The 16,453-nt window shown below is 45.6% G+C and overlaps 2 protein-coding genes across 3 annotated transcripts in view; both read right to left on the bottom strand.

Moving 5' to 3' along the window:
* Positions 1 to 4,194: 4,194 nt before the first annotated feature.
* Positions 4,195 to 7,114, bottom strand: Tnfrsf4 (TNF receptor superfamily member 4). 2 transcript variants are annotated; one of them, XR_002380641.1, is made up of 7 exons: positions 6,812 to 6,956; positions 6,474 to 6,596; positions 5,818 to 5,925; positions 5,370 to 5,525; positions 4,720 to 4,916; positions 4,520 to 4,639; positions 4,195 to 4,432 (listed from the first exon to the last, which is right to left on the bottom strand). XR_002380641.1 is itself a non-coding variant. In XM_021201055.1 (7 exons), exons 1-7 carry the CDS (start codon positions 6,942 to 6,944, stop codon positions 4,362 to 4,364), a joined length of 819 nt encoding a protein of 272 aa, XP_021056714.1. In that variant the 5' UTR covers positions 6,945 to 7,114; the 3' UTR covers positions 4,206 to 4,361. The 2 variants fall into 2 exon arrangements, 1 of the variants encoding a protein (XP_021056714.1); XM_021201055.1 differs by having other exon boundaries at positions 4,206 to 4,432; positions 5,370 to 5,436; positions 6,812 to 7,114.
* Positions 7,115 to 11,014: 3,900 nt separating this feature from the next.
* Sdf4 (stromal cell derived factor 4) overlaps positions 11,015 to 16,453 on the bottom strand; it is an 18,680-nt gene continuing 13,241 nt past the window's right edge. The window contains exons 5-7 of the mRNA XM_029540167.1: positions 12,286 to 12,444; positions 11,925 to 12,100; positions 11,015 to 11,466 (exon numbers count right to left, since the gene is read on the bottom strand). Coding sequence (XP_029396027.1) covers positions 11,290 to 11,466; positions 11,925 to 12,100; positions 12,286 to 12,444 — 512 coding nt within the window. The 3' untranslated portion in view covers positions 11,015 to 11,289. The remainder of the gene's footprint in view (positions 11,467 to 11,924; positions 12,101 to 12,285; positions 12,445 to 16,453) is intronic.

Genomic DNA, 16,453 nt, shown 5'->3' with positions numbered 1-16,453 from the left:
GAACTCAGAAATCTGCCTGCCTCTGCCTCCCAAGTGCTGGGATTAAAGGCGTGTGCCACCACCGCCCGCTGATTGGCTGCTACATGGAGTCATGGCCATAGATTCCATTTCTGGAGATTCCTAAGGTAGTATCCAGTCAGTCCCCAAGGACTGATCTTTGCTCTACTGTGGGTTATTCTTTTGCCCAACTTTTATCCCCACCCCTACCCCACAGTGTCACTCATTATTAGGAGAAAGAAGGATGGGGAGAGATAGAGATCTCTGAATCTAATTTCTTTCTCTTGTTTCTTCTTTAAGCACCACTACTAACTACTAACTTCCTGATCAACCAACAACCAGCAGCCCCACCTCAGGGCTCTAGCATTTACACACCCTCTGAAAAGTTCACAGAATTCCAAATGTCACGCAATTGCAGAAACTATCTGTAGCTGGCAAAACCATGCCTCTGCTAGAGCACCAGGCAAATGATGGTCAGCTGCTGCTGACAGTTCAAAGCAGCCCCATATCCCTACACCTGGGATTAAAACAAAAACACATTCTTATATTTCTGTGCTTTTAAAACAGACCAGAATTCTAGAATTCTCAAAATTATTGTACATTTTCCTACTTCTGTTTTAAGCCATTAATTGTGCTGTGTGTAGCAGGAAGTTATAAACAGACATTTTCATTGAAATAAATGCTTTTTAAGTCGGTGGCCAAGGTTTTCAAGAGACGTCTCCTGTTCCTTCTACAGGAGCAGCTTTGCCTATGATGTAGTAGCAGTTGAGCAATCCTATCACCTGCATTAAATTGCATTTCCTTTTTTTTTTTTTTTTTTAAGATTTATTTACTTATTATATACAAGTACACTGTAGCTGTCTTCAGACACACCAGAAGAGGGCATCAGATCTCATTACAGATGGTTGTGAGCCACCATGTGGTTGCTGGGCTTTGAACTCAGGACTGCAGGAAGAACAGTCAGTGCTCTTAACTGCTGAGCCATCTCTCCAGCCCATGCATTTCCCTTTAACATAGGCCATAATTTCAATTTTTCCTTTCAAATTTCATGTATAAATTATAATTCCTAGCTGCTCAATGAATCCTTGGGAAGTAAGTCCACTCCTTCCCAAGATCACCCCTACTATACCTGATGGCAAAGGACCATAAACTTCAATGGTTATTTAATAACATTGAGTTTTGGGGAATAGAGTAAAATGTTTACCTGTGGCCAAGACTAGATCCCCGCTGCCTGGGGTGCATTAAATATGCAATCTCTAGTTTTTAAGTCTGCATGTCACTCCTTGGCTGCAAAGGCTTGCAATTTTTATGGTGGGGTCTCTAGCTAGGCCCCAAAGGCTGTTTCCTGATGGTAATAAATTACCTTGAAAATCTCTTTTGGACCTACACTCACTGGTCCAACAGCAACCCTTGCCACATTGCCTGCACGTCTCTGGGTGCCTAGGCCTTCTTTCTGGTTAATTTTTAAAAAACCCATTGCCTATAGAGATGACTTGTTGCTAATGACCATATTTCCCACAATTAAAGACCCAGGCATTTTGAGATCTGAGACCTTTAGCAACTTGGTCACAGTCTCTACAAATGACCGTGTTTACTGCAATTGAAACACCAGCAAAAACCAGACAGTGATGGTGCATGCCTTTAATTCCAGCATCCAGGAGGCAGAGACAGGCAGATTTCGGAGTTCGAGACCAGCCTGGTAAGTTCCAGAATAGCCAGGGCTATACAGAGAAACCCTGTCTCAAAAAACAAACAAAACAAAACAAAAAAGAAAAAAAAAAAAAAGGAAAGGAAAGGAGGTAGATTCCCACCCCACCTCCCAACCTTGTCCCACGTCTTTAAAACCACTAAGTGACATTGCTCTATAACTCATCAGATCAGAGTGCTGCCCTTCACCCAGCAACTGGTCTTTGACTATATTCATTCCCATTGCTCTATTCCACTGTTCAAAGTTCTCAGCTCCTTCCCTCCACCATGTTAACCATTGCAACTGCAGACCCGCCTCTAGTACAGCTGTTACCAATCCCTTCTAGTCTTGGGGAATGTTTCTATTTTTAGCAGTCCATCTATTTAGAATTTGTTTCACATTAAGGTGACTGTTTCTCAAATGGAAATCCTCTTTAAACTGCCTTAGATCTATCATTTCTATAGGATACCATCCTATCTTGTCATAACCTTGCTCCACACCATTAGGAGGCATATGCTCTATGACTACTAGGAAAGCTGATGGTGATCTTGTAATCCTGGGCCACCCCTCTCCCACCCTGGCAGCTCAGTGGGTTCAAGATTAACTCTTTCTCTTTACATGGCTGTGTCATTAGACTGTCCTCCCCCTTTTGGGGGCTTTTCTCTGACCCAAGGCCTCCAGCACAGTTTCTTTCCCTCTTTTCTCCTGCGGGAAACTCTTGCTCTCTTGGTCAGTCTCCAGGGCTGAGCCTTTGTGTTCTCTCTTTTCTGGGGCTCCTTACTTTCTAAGTGCTTCCATCTCTGCTCACAACCTCTCTAGGTGCACTGCCAACCCTGCAACCCTTTCAGAAAACAGAGCAGAGCAACCCCTTCTGTTCCCCCTATTTTAGCCATTTTTGGGGGATTAAAGGCATGTGCCACCATTGCCCAGCATCCCCTGCCATTTTCTTGACAGCATTTAAAACCAGATTCCCTGTTTTAACCCTTAACTTTGAAGCCCCACATTTATCCGCCACTTGTCCCTTGTCGCTCATCTTTTCTACTTTGTGGGTTCTTCTTTTCCCACCCTTTATCCTCCAATTTCATCCTCTATCCCTCGATAAGAGAGAAAGAAGGATAGAGGGGAAGAGAGATAAGAGATCTTTAGGGCTGGTGAGATGGCTCAGTGGGTAAGAGCACCCGACTGTTCTTCCGAAGGTCCAGAGCTCAAATCCCAGCAACCACATGGTGGCTCACAACCANCCATAACAAGATCTGACTCCCTCTTCTGGAGTGTCTAAAGACAACTACAGTGTACTTACATATAATATATATATATATATATATATATATATATATATATATATATATATATATGAGATCTTTAAATCTAACACACACACACACACACCCGCAAAGAGGACCACCAACCCTGCCTCCCTGGGCTCTAGCATTTATACCTTCTGAGAAGTTCCCAAAGTCCTAACATCACATAATTTTTTTTTTCTAACATCACATAATTACAGAAACTATCTGCAACTGTCAAACCATGCTTCTGCTAGAGCGCAAGGCACATCACAGTCAGCTGCTTCGGACAGTCTGAAACAGCCCCATAATCCTACACCTGGGCTTAAAATAAAAACATATTTCTTATATTTCTGTGTGCTTTTTGTTTTGTTTTAAGGGTTTTGTAGTTGTTGTTTTTAAGATTTAATTTTATGTAAGTGCTCTGTGTCTGTCTTCAGACACACCAAAAGAGGGCATCAGATCCCATTACAGATGGTTATGAGCCACCATGTGGTTGCAATTGAACTCAGGATCTCTGGAAGAGCAGCTATCTTAACCGCTGAGCCATCATCTCTCCAGCCCCTAGTCTGTATGTCTTTTGTTTTTTTGTTTTTAAAGAAACCCAAATTCCAAAATTCTCAAAAACTGTTGCTACAAAGGACCATCAAACACTTCTCACCATTCACGTGGCTGGAGAGAAAGGATAACTTTGGTTAGCTGCCCGAGCCACAGGGGTGAGAAGAAGCACCACATTTCCTGAGTCCCTCTGATGACCTCGGTACTTGAGGCTCTGCTTGCTAGGGACCTTTCTATTTGGCTAAGACTCTTAGGTCCACTTAGAGCAGTGGTTCTTAACCTGTGTGTTGCAACCCTTTAGGCAAACCTCTATCTCTACAATATTTGCATTAAGATTCAGAACAGTAGCAAAACTATTGTCATCAAGAGGCAAAGAAAACAGTTTCATGGTTTGGGGTCACCACAACATGTGAAACTATATTGAAGAGTCACAGCATTAGGAAGGTTGAGAACCACTGCCTTAGAGTAAGACTCTGGACTGCTCATCGAGTTGCCAGTTGGCTCCCCAGGTACTTTCCCCTTCACATTTCAGGCCTCTGAATTCCATACCTGTACTCAAACTGGAGTACATGTGACTAAGTGTAGGTCTCTGAGTGGATCTTCATTTTAGCCCCAAACCCTCCCCCAGCAGAAGAGGATGCCACCTCAGCCCTAGTGCCAGTCACAGACTCACAGTTGCCAGCATGTTTATTAGGAGTACCACCAGGCAGCTAGTATGCACAGCATACATAGGCGAGCCCAGAGCCAGCCCAGCACCTAGAACAGTGTGGAGGGTACTGGCAGGCATCAGGATGTGGGTTGTCCGTGCCCCATAAAATCCACTCCTGTGGTATTGCTCAGATCTTGGCTAGAGTAAAGTGTGTGTCTGTCTGTTCCTCCTGGATAGGGGTCCTGAAGCTGTTTCCCCCTACGAGAAGCATAGAAGGAAAGAGCAGTGAGGAGCTACGTCTCAGCGTCAAGGAGTAGGCTTGCCTGAGCCCAAAGTGATACTCACAACAAGGTTTGGGAGTGTGAGGAAATCTCCAAGCCTTCCGGAGCAGGTACAAGGCCAGCAGAACGGTCAAGGGAGCCAGCAGGCCCAGGCCCAGGCCTAGGAGAACAGCAGACGCAGGGCCTATGAGGAGAGGCCAACTGAGTGAACTCACTCACCCTTGAATTCTCTCCCCTATCCTCCACTGGGCCAGTGTCCCCTACCCTCAGGAGTCACCAGGGTGGGTGTAGAGGGCAACTCAGAAGTCCTGGTCCAGACTGTGGTGGACTGGACAGTGGTTGGCCTGAATGTAGGGCGCTGGGTCTCCCAGAGCAGTGTGGCCAGGAGGCTTCTGTCCTCACAGACTGCATCCAAGCTGTTACTGGCTGGGTGGCGGGTCTGCTTTCCAGATAAGGTACAACTGTGGGATGAGAGTGTCCATTAGCTAGAGACAGTGTTGGAAGTCGCACTGAGCCATCTTCAATTCTCCACACACAAGGCACGTTATCTATCTCTGCTTCTGTCTTCACCCTGTTTTCATCCCTGGCCTGCTCCTAGCTGGGGTTCTGCCCTTTCAAACCCCCACCCTATACTTCTCTAGCCCTCTGGAGAAGAACTACAATGTGAGAACAAACATGTTCCTGGGCCTGGGCTAGGATCTCATATGCCCCTCTCAATCTGCAGGGGTCCCTTGCACGGTAGAGCCTGTGTTGGTGTTAGTGATGTCAGAAGATCCCCTAGCACATGGATTTCTGCTTCCTTATCCGGTCCATCACAGTCATCTAGATACCACCTCTTAAAATGCCCAAACCCTTCTGGTTCCATTCCCTCCATACCTCAAGTCCTCAGTGCCCTAGCCAGCCACAATACTCACTTGGTCCAGGGCTTGCAGGCCTGGTTGTTGCCTGGAGAAAAGTGGCCAGGAGGGCAGGGAACACAGTCTGCAGCAAAGACATAAGTTGGCTTTCAGATGTTGTTAGGTAGGCCCTGGATGCTGGAGGGGCCGAAAAGGAGGGTAATTGCTCATTCCCTGGTGCAAATAGATGCAAAGGTGGGCCTCTGCAAGTTCCTTCTTTCCCACACACTTCTGACTGGCACTGACCAGAAGGTTGACCCTGAGTCCAAGTCTTGGCATGACCAAGTCTTAGAAGAGGGACTTTCAGTCAAGAGTAGTTAGAGATGCTAGGGAAGTGACAATGTATAAAGTGGGAACAAGGCTCATTTATACCACTATCATGGTCCTTGATTCAAGGGGGCCAGCATACACAGATCCCATGGACAGACACACCCCTGCCTGGTATAGGGACAACCCTGAGGCTCACCAACTCCAAGCTTGTAGCCGCTGTCCTGCCGAGGTTGGGTGCCTGGTCTACACTGGCAGACAGTATCCTGAGTAGGTGTGCAATTCTGCTTGAGTTCACTTCCACTTCCTGGGGAAGAGACTGTGAATGAAGCTTACCCAGCCCTGACCTATGGACAAGGACAAAATGGACTTGCTCCTCCTCAATGGCATAGGAGCAGAGCTGAAGCTGAAGTAACATATGTTAGCCTGCCTCCTGGCCTCTCCTCTAAGACCCTCTTCCTGGCTATACTATTCCTCCTGGTCAGGCAGTCCTGGAGAAAGCTACTGAGTGGGCACAGGGTGGCTGTGACCTCCCTTTTCCATCCTCCCCCAACTTGTCTCCAGCCTATGAGTCAGAATCCTCAGATAACCCAACCACCTCCATACCTGGGCCTTACTCACTAGAACAGCTTGAGCAAGGCCACATGGTCATCATGTGTTCTACCCCAGTTCCACATGGCTCTGGCTGAACTTTCACCCCATAGGAAACGCACTAGCTATTAAGGACCCCTTACTGATTAGGATTCATCCTGGCTTTAAGTTAATTTTGCAATCATGTAGGAAATATAGGCACCCATTGTTGTGGATAGCCCCTTGCGGACTGGACAGTGAAAGTTAAGAGTAGGAAGGACTCACGATGGTTGCACTGTGTACACTGCTTGCAGGTATCATAATTGACGGCTTCATTGTAGAAGCCAGGTTCACATGGATGACATATAGTATCCCTGGTGTGATCACAGCGGCTCACCATACCATTGCCTGTAGTGGAGCCCAGAAAGTTACACAAGTCAGCTAAGGCCTGGGACTGTGGATACACAGCACTGTGGCTCTCCCAGCCTCTGTCTGTGACACTGTCATATTTATGACAATGATCTCTGACATTTACCCCCACATTTTCTGTACCTGTGTTTCCATCGCCCCAAGAATCACCCCTCCCCCACCCGGCCACTACATCTCAAAGTCAGGCTACTCACCTGGCTGGCACTCACGACAGCACTTGTGACCACTGGGGTAGGTATGTTTAACACAGTTGAGCCTCCTTGCTGTAACACCAAGTGTGAGTCCCAGGAGCAGAAGTGCTGTGGGCTGCTGAACCCACACATACATCCTTGTCTGCTTTCTGCCTTCACAGGAGTCTGGGGTTTTTCCTTGCAGGATGTGGCTATAAGAACTATGGAGGTGGGGCAAGAAGAGTAGGCGGACAGGCAAGAAGGTATGTGAACATGTTCCTGTGTATTTGGCACAGGCGTATGCAGAGTCCCATGATATGCTAAGTGCTTTGGGCCACTGGGGAATGTGAAGAGAGGTGCAGATACCCAACATATGCATATGAAGCACATAAAAAAACACACACGTGCACACAGGCATTAAGAAAAAGATTTTATTTTTAATTTTGTTTCTTTTTTGAGGGGGAAGGGTCTATGTATGATAAGTATAATGCCCAAGGAAGTCAGAAGAGCTAGAGTTATAGGCAGTTGTGAACTACCATCATGAGTGCTGGAAACTGAACTTTGGTTCTCTGCAAGAACATGTGCTCTTACCATACCCTCTCTACTGCCAGTACTTAGGAGACAGAAGCAGGCAGCTCTGCCTGATCTACAGGGTTAAGTTTCAGGATAGCCAGATTATGTGAGAGAGACTTTGTCTCAAAAACAACAACACCCAAGAGAACAATACAAGCTTCACTACTTAGCCATCTCTCCAGTGTCAATGGATTTATTCTCCCCACTTTTTTATAATGTTAAGAACCTAAGCTTTTTACTTGCTGGGCAGTGTTTGACCACTGAGCTAGATCCACAGCTCTCTTCATGTTTTCTTTTAACAGTTTCACTAAGTTGCCCAGGCTAACATTTGAACTTATTCTGTAGCCCATGCTTAGATTTTAAAAAAAAAGATTTATTTTTAACTCTGTGTGTGTGTGTGTGTGTGTGTGTGTGTGTGTGTGTGTGTGTGTTGGGGGGAGAGGGCATTTACATGTGGCCCTAGGAGGCCAGAAATGTCTGATCACACACACACACACACACACACACACAGCTAGATTATAGGCAGTTGTGAGCTGCACGGTGTCGATACTGAGGACCAAATTTGGGTTCTGGCAAGTGGTTTCACTCAGTGAGCCATCTTGATGACCTTGTACTCCCCATCCTCCTGCCTCTACCTCCCAAATGCTGCCATTACAGGTGTGTCACTGAGCTCAACATGGGCCTTCTTTTCTTACATACAAACCACTGTACTGAAGGAGGAAATGAGTTAGCAGAGGGGCAGTGCCTTTACTACACATTTAAGCTGTGATATGACAAAATTATCAATTCCCAAACTAACTGGAAATTTACATGCTAGCTATGCATAGTGGTGCACACCTGTAATCCCAGTTTTCAGGAGACAAAGACATGATGACTGTAAATTCCATGCTAGCCTGGGTTATACAGACTGACAGTCTGTTTTAAAAAAAGTAAGTGCAGGGAATAGTTGTGCTACAGAATGAGGTATAGGACTGGGGCTGGAAATCCCCCACCTAAGATCAAATGTGAAAACAGAAGTCCCCGGTCCTCTCATGGAAACACCTAACCTGGAAGGTCAGGGTAAGCTAGGGAATACATAGAAAAACCCAGAATGGGCCAAGTGGTTACAGAGACTGCCCTCACCATGCTTCTGAGTACAGTGAAGGTTCTGGAGAGGAATCCTCAAGGAATCCTGGGCAACATTCTCTAGTCCTAGTGAGCAGGAAGGAAGACACGTGGTCTCTCCTGAGGTCAGGTAGCTTAACAGTTAGCACTCCACCCTAAAGTGCCCCTCCTCCCCTCAGAACTCTGCTGTCCTTGGCTGTCATACTTGGTCAAATAGTTTAGCATCTGCACACAGGTGAACAGAGGTGCAGAGAAACCTGGCTGTGCCCTTCACTCCTAGGATTCCCTGCAGAGGATCTGCACAGGACAGCAGGTCCCTTCTGCTTGAAGCTGCTTCTTTCTATCCAGGACCACATTAAAACTGAATAGTTGGGGCTGGTGAGATGGCTCAGTGGGTAAGAGCACCCGACTGCTCTTCCGAAGGTCCAGAGTTCAAATCCCAGCAACCACATGGTGGCTCACAACCATCCGTGACAAGATCTGATGGCTCTTCTGGAGTGTCTGAAGACAGCTACAGTGTACTTACATATAATAAATAAATAAATAATTAAAAAAAAAAAAAACTGAATAGTTTTCATGGTACTGGAAAGATCACTAGCAGTAGCTGGCCATACTGTATCCACTGAGCTGGTGCCCTAAAAACTGCAGGGAAGATAGCAATTCTAGGCTCCACTCATCCCTTCAGTTCAAGATAAGGGATCTAAAGCAACTCCCACAGGGTGCTGCCCCTTGAGTACCAGACTGGAAGTAATCAGAACCTCTGAAAGACCAGGTGCTACTATATAAGCTACCTGTCAGCTATCTAGCTGTCTTCTAAGGATGCAATGCACCTTCACCTGGAGACATGGTCCTGGATGCCATCTCCAGGCCAAGGCACAAGCATAGCAGGATGGGGATGGTAGCCCAGTCTAACAGTCTACTGAGAGAACCATACTCAAAAGCAGTGTTTCCCACCACTCTGGGACACCCAGAGGCTGGGATCTGCTGAAACCTTCCTGTCCACATTTTCACTCTGAGTTATCAAGTCTCATCTTTGCCTAGGAACCAGCTCAGGTGCCACCACACTCTAATGACTATGAGGTGCCATGCTTTGCACCCCACACACCTAACACAACACACATAAGTAGGTTCCTGTGGGAAAACTGGGTCACACAGGTACCTAGAGGCCTGGGTTGTGATGAGGTGTCAGCTGTCCTACACAGCGGCCCGACCCTCTCTAACACCACGGCAGTGGCCCTGAGTACCAAACAAAACTTCGAGAGCCCCGGCCCAGAGACCCTGACTAGCTCAGACTCTGCTGCTGCTCCCACACAACCTCTTCTCATGCACGAAATTCCATCGTACTCTCTCATGTCTGGCCTTTGGGTCTTATTTTCACTTCTATCATGAGGAAAAGTCAATGTTTATTGAAAGCTACTAACCCCCTTTTCCAGTGTTCACCTCAAAAGCTTCTAGTGTAAACTACCTAGCCCACAGTGTTTCTTTTTCCTTTTTTTCCCCATCTAAAGAATGACAATGTATTGTTGGGCAGTGGCAGTGCATGTCTGTAATCCCAGCACTTTAGAGGCAGAGGCAGGTAGATAAATGAGTTCCAGAATAGCCAGGGCTACATAAAGAAACCTTGTCTGGAAAAAAAAAGAAAAGAACAAAAACACCCACAACAAGAAAGAAAGAAAGAAAGAAAGAAAGAAAGAAAGAAAGAAAGAAAGAAAGAAAGAAAGAAAGAAAGAAAGAAAGAAAGAAAGAAAGAAAGAGTGAGAAAAAGGCAATTCTGTTTTAAAATAATGATATACTTTGTTTTTCAAAATAGGGTTTGCCTATGTAGCAGAGATGTATGTTATGTCCTGGAACTAGCTCCGTAGACCAGGCTGGCCTCAAACTCAGAGATCTGCCTGCCTCTGCCTCCTGAGTGCTGTGACTAAGGTGTGTGGTGGCACCACCCACTACTGCTGGCTAAAGTAATGATTCTTTTTTTTTTTTTTTTTCTCTCTTTTTTTTCGAGACAGGGTTTCTCTGTATAGCCCTGGCTGTCCTGGGACTCACTTTGTAGATCAGGCTGGCCTCGAACTCAGAAATCCACCTGCCTCTGCCTCCCAGGTGCTGGGATTAAAGGCGTGCACCACCACGCCTGGCTTAAAGTAATGATTCTTGAGACAACAAGTATCTGCACTTTCTCACAGGGTAGTCAGTGATTCTGCATTTTCTGAGGAGTTTGAGGAAGACTCCCATGGCCTGCCAGACTTTATCAAGGAGGAAGCACCTCCAGAACTGTGGGGCTGATCATTTCCAGAGAAATATGATGTAACTTTATCGTAATCTTTCAGTTTTCAAGGAAACTGCAAGAGTTGCATTATTTCCCACAGTGTGGTAAGCACATGGGAGGGGCCCAGCCCAGAGCTCCCGGCCCTGATATGTGCAGCACCCTCACCTGAACCAACCATTCCAAGCAGTTCTCAGAAGCAGAATGTTAACAACTGAAAAGAGATTTGGTCAAGCAAATGCAGCTCAGCTCATGACTGGTACAGAAGGGCTACTGCCTCAGACACATGCTGGAGAGGACACAAAGCCTATTAAGCATATCTTTAATAAACCTGGGCCATGCCATGGCAGGAGCTAAGCCAGAGCATATGGACACAACAGAAGGAAGGAAGGTTCTGGAACAGCACTTTCTTGGGGCCTACGGAAGCCCACAGACACAGGGTAGATAGCATTTTAGACCCAATCTGGACCCAGTCATCTACAGGTCTCACTGGACCATAGCCTCCTCGAAGTGTGGGAAGGGTCAGACAGTATACTGGTGACCTGGCCCCAGCTGAGGGGCATGCTCAGAACTCTTCATGCACATTGCGGGCATAGTCCATCAGCTTGCTGCCAGTGAAGAACTCACTGTACTTGAGGATCTCCTCAGGCTCCAGGTGGTGGTTCTGGTTCTCATCAGCAATGGCAATCATCTGTTTGGCTTCGTTGAGGGCATTATATTCATTCATGGGGTCCATGTAGTTCTGTGAGACCCAGGCACAAATCAGTGACCTAGCCCTGCTATGGTGTCAACAGAGGCCCTGTGCCCACAGCTGCCACACATACATGCCAGCCCAAGGGTCACTTGAGAAGCGGGGCTAATATGTGTTTTCTTTTCTGGCCCCATGAGGGGACTTAAGAATCTCTTAACACAGGGCTGGGAATGTTGCTCTGTGATAGGACAATTGTTAAGCATGTTTGAAGGCCCTGGGTTTCATCCTAAGCACCAAAACAAACAAATTCCCAGATGCCTTCCACAGACAACAGGCTTCATAGGACCTTTCCATCTCGTCAATTTGAACATTAATGCTGATGCCCATTGTCTCAGGTCATTATGTAGACAAGCCCCCTTTCCTCTGGTACCATGCTGCAGGATTAGCCCAGCCTCCAAACCCACAGCCCTTCCTGGGACACAACAACATTCATAAGTTCCCTTGCTCACCTCTAGCTCCTCCATGGTCACAATCCCATCATGGTTAGAGTCAATCAGTTCCTCAAACTCCTTCTTCCTGTCTTTCACCCAGTTGTCATCAATGTCTTGGCCTTGCTGGTTCTCAACAGTACCCACAGGCAGGGAGATGAACTCAGGCAAAGATAACTGCTTATCACCATCCTGATCTATAGATAAGGGGTTGAAGAGTAGTGTTCAGCTGGGGCTTTACCTAAAACCACCCAAGAACCTTCTTAGAAAACAAATAGGCCAGGCCCACCTACCCTGGGGCTTGGTATCCTCTTCCCATGCTCCCAGCCCATTGGTTACCCTCAGGCCTAAAACAGTGTCATAGTGCTCGGAAAGGTCTTACCCAAGTCCCGAAAGATCTCCTTGACCATGAATTTGAGCATGCCCCGGCTGTGCTCAGGGTGAAGGAATGAAAGGAACTCGTCCTCATTCAGCAGCAGGTCTGCAGGAGGATTGTCTGCCTGATACCATCGATCTCTGAGGTTCCCAAGGACTTCCTGTGCTGCAAGAGGCACATCTGTGACTATCTAGGCATAACAGACACTAATGCAAGCACTCATAAGGTTCCACAAGGTTTTGCTTGAACTTAGGAGGGTCGTCATTTACCGGCTCAAGACAAAGGGTGCTAGGCTACCTAGAAGAGCCTGGTCCTCGGGAAGGGACACACAAACCCCCAGAGACTGCCCAACCTGCCATCCGTGCACACTCCAAGCTGTTTATTCCTCAGCAGAAATGGAAATTTCACTGAGACTGAGGTTGACTAATTCTTATTGACGTCTGTAGGAACAAAGGTGTCACTGTTGTCTCTCTACCTTTCTCATGTACAGTATCACTCAAGAGAGCATAGAATACAGAAAACCCAGTTTCTAGAAATGACTGAGGTAGTGAGCTAAGCTTCCCATAAACTCCCCTTGTTCTTCTGAACAATGGTTGCCTATGCATCCTCCAAGCTCTCCCATGTTCCCAGGGCAGAAATAATCTTTCTCCATCTGGGACTCAACATAGTCAGTGACTAAGTTCTGGTGTCTAGGCTTCCAGGTGCTCAGCTCTAGGAACCTAAGAATCCCTGCCTGCCTTCATGGCTTTACCCTATTGTCCTGAGTCTGTCTCTGGCTGTATCCTGACTATAGCAGTTCCTCTATGACTCATCAGGTACCTGATCACCAGACAGACCAATTGGACTTCATGCACAGTATTTCCTGGGTTAGCCTAACCTGAATAGAGGGTTCATCTAAAGGATGATGGGGAATGGAATATGTTGGCACAACCCTGTAGTTCCAGTGGCTTGGGAGGCTAAAGCAGGCAGATCATTTGAATGACTGTCCCAAAAAGTAAAAATAAACAATAAAAATGTGATATAGACTTCTCTATCAAGACTTCACCATACACTGAGAGAGAACCACCAGCATTACACAAGAGAGACACAGGCCTCCCTTCCAGAACCCTACCAACTGCTCAGATCTCCCAGATCTCCCCAGAGGCCTTTCAAATATGCCGAGGTCAAGGATGTCACTTGTTTCTCACAGTCTAGGGCATTTAAACACATGAGTCCAAGTAATGTTCTGTGGGGAGGTTTTACAAGTGAGGCCTTTTTGCATAAAGTTTATCACTAAGGGCAGGCTTTGAGTGTTTATAGTCTCACTCACTTCCAGGTCAAGCTGTCTGCTTCATGCCTGGAGATCAATCAAGATGTCAACCATTATGGACTCTAACCTTTTGGAACCATAAGCCCAAAGAAAGTCCTTTCTGTACACTACCTTGGTCGTGATTCCTTATCATAGCAACAGCAAAGCTGTTGTAGAGAGGCTGGTACCAGACAAAAGGGTGTTGCTATGAAGAGCCTGACCTGTTGGTTTGGGGAAGAATGTGGAAGATCTGGGAACTCTGGAATCAAAAGGGCCATTATAGTAGAAGCCTGGAGACAAAAGTACTAGGAGCAATGCTGACTGTGGAGGCTCTGCTCAAAAGGTTTCAGAGGGAAACAATTAGCAACTGGACTAGAGAGCATTCTGGTGATATATTGGCAAATAATCTGGCTGCCTTTTGCCACTGTCCCAAGGACTTGCATAAGGCTAAATTTAAAAGTAATGGAATAGAAGCTGGAAAGACTTGGGTACCAAGAACACTGACTACTTCTCCAAAGAATTCAGGTTCAATTCTCAGCATCCATATGGCAGCTCACAATGTCTGTAACTCTAGGGAATCTGACATCTTCCTCTAGTTTCCTTGGATGCCAGAAATGCACATGGTACATACATATACATGTAGGGAAAACACACACACACACACAGAGGGGGTGGGGAATGGACTTTCTTTGTAATTTCTTTGGCGGAGATTTTTAAGACTGTATAATACTAAATCTGTAGTATGGTTATCAATGTTTATACAGGTCTATAATAAAACCAGCAGGGAGGAAAAAATATAAAGTGTACAGTTTGGAGAAAAGAAACTATACTAGAAGCTTAATGTTATAACTAAGACATGTGCTGGAAAAGCTTGTATTTGTTAAGGAGATTATTGTCATTAAAGAGAGGCCTAATTTGCAGTAGATCAAAGGGAAGAATGCCCTCATGGCAAGATCCCATTCTGCTAAGCTTCCAATTTACAAAAGGAAAAGGCCTAAGGAATTTTCTGCTCTCAGAAAGAGAAAACAAAAACTGCTATTAGCATGGTTCCTGGGGGAACCACTCCAAGCTGTCAGCTGAACTTTGCAGTGTCCACATGGTACTAGCTTTAGAAACATAAGAAATCCAAGGGTGAAGAGATCATAGACTCCTCCTCTACAATCTAAAACTCATGCTGAGGCTAGGCAGCCTGTGGCAGGGAGGCCCTGTGTGAAGGCCCTGAGAGGCCACTGAGTCAAGGTATAAACCTGAAGCTGGGTTGTGGTAGAAACCTCACGATGGTGAAGATGCCAGATTTGTAGTATATCTGCCAAGGAGAGCTGCATACAAGCAGTTGAACCAACCCAAGACATACATGTATGCTAAAAGCAGCAAAGCAGAAGGGACAATGTCATCTAAGCCCTTTGGTATTGGACACGGTGCTATAGGATCTGGTGTTTGCCCTGCTGGATTTCAGACTTATAATAGTTTGGTCCAGTATTTTCTCACTATGCTTCCTTTACTCCCATCTAGAATAGTAATATATATTCTGTACCACTGTATGTTGAAAGTATATAATTTGGGCTGGAGAGATGGCTCAGCGGTTAAGAGCGCAGACTGCTCTTCTGAAGGTCATGAGTTCAAATTCCAGCAACCATATGGTGGCTCACAACCATCTGTAATGAGATCTGATGCCCTCTTCTGGGATGCCTGAAGACAGCTACAGTATACTTACATATAATAAAGAAATCTTAAAAACAAACAAACAAAAAAAAAAAACAAGAAAGTATGTAATTTGTTTTATTTTATTTTATTTTATTTTACAAAGAGTTACAGTCAACAGATTGCACTGTGTCTCAGAAGAGACTTTGGACTTCCATACAGTGCTTATGTAAAGACTATGGGAGATAGACTGCTTTGCTTATAAAAATAGGATTCCTGTGAGATTACAACTGACTGTGTTCAGTCAGCCCAGAAAGGAATGTTTTTTGAGACAGCCTGTCTCCCAAGTCTGTCTCACCTTGGGCACTGCAACAATCTCTTTACTTCCAAGACCCTCATTCTACTCCTATAAAGGGCTACAGACAGCTTTTTCCCCTGGCAGACCCTTCAGTTTCCCACAGGAGAAAGACTGCCTTTCATTGTGTGTGTTAATAGGCACAGTATCAGAGCTGGAAAGATTGCTCAGTGCTAAAGAGTACTAGTTGCTCTTGCAGAGGTCCTGAGTTCAATTTCAGCAACCACATGGTAGCTCACAACCATCTGTGATGGGATCTGATGCCCTCTTCTGATGTTCTCTTCTGGCATACAGCCATACATGCAGAGTACTCATATACACAGAATATATAAATAAATAAATCTTTAAAAATAAAAAATAAGCTGGGCATGGTGGCACACGCCTTTAATCCCAGCACTCAGGAGGCAGAAGCAGGTGAATTTCTGAGTTCGAGGCCAGCCTGGTCTACAGAGTGAGTTCCAGGACAGCCAGGGCTACACTGAGAAACCCTGTCTCGAAAAACCAAAATAAATAAATTAATTAAATTAAATAAAAAAATAAACAATATTATCTTCTGTTGAAGGTCAGATCCTGATCTTTTTCTTTTTCTGTCTTCTGTCAGTTTACTCTGCCTTGGAAATCTAAAAATGGGAAGCTGGGCATAGTGGTACATGCCTGTTCCCAGCACTAGGGAGGCCAAAGAAGGAGGCTCTCTATGAGTTCAAGGCCAGCTAGGGCTTGAGAGGCCCTGTCTTAAAAAAAAAAACAAGTAAACAAAGACTATGGAGACTTTTGAAGTTGAACTAAAAGCATTTTGCACTACTGTCATAAGGGGTCTTTGAGAACCAGAGAAAATAAAAACAAACAAACAAACAAACAAAACAGTCATATGGGCCAAGCAGTGTTCCATT

This window comes from Mus pahari, chromosome 6 (assembly GCF_900095145.1).
Source record: "Mus pahari chromosome 6, PAHARI_EIJ_v1.1, whole genome shotgun sequence".
In the NCBI taxonomy this organism is placed as follows: domain Eukaryota; kingdom Metazoa; phylum Chordata; class Mammalia; order Rodentia; family Muridae; genus Mus; species Mus pahari.
Note: the sequence above shows the minus strand (reverse complement) of the source record. Positions and strands in the feature narration are given on the sequence as shown.

Excerpts from the sequence above, each read along its gene's own strand:
- Tnfrsf4 (XM_021201055.1), bottom strand. The coding sequence starts at position 6,944 with ATGTATGTGTGGGTTCAGCAGCCCACAGCACTTCTGCTCCTGGGACTC. Across the intron at positions 5,926-6,473 it reads GTGTACACAGTGCAACCATC|GAAGTGGAAGTGAACTCAAG; the intron begins GTGAGTCCTTCC and ends TCTCTTCCCCAG. Across the intron at positions 4,917-5,369 it reads GCCTGCAAGCCCTGGACCAA|TTGTACCTTATCTGGAAAGC; the intron begins GTGAGTATTGTG and ends CTCATCCCACAG.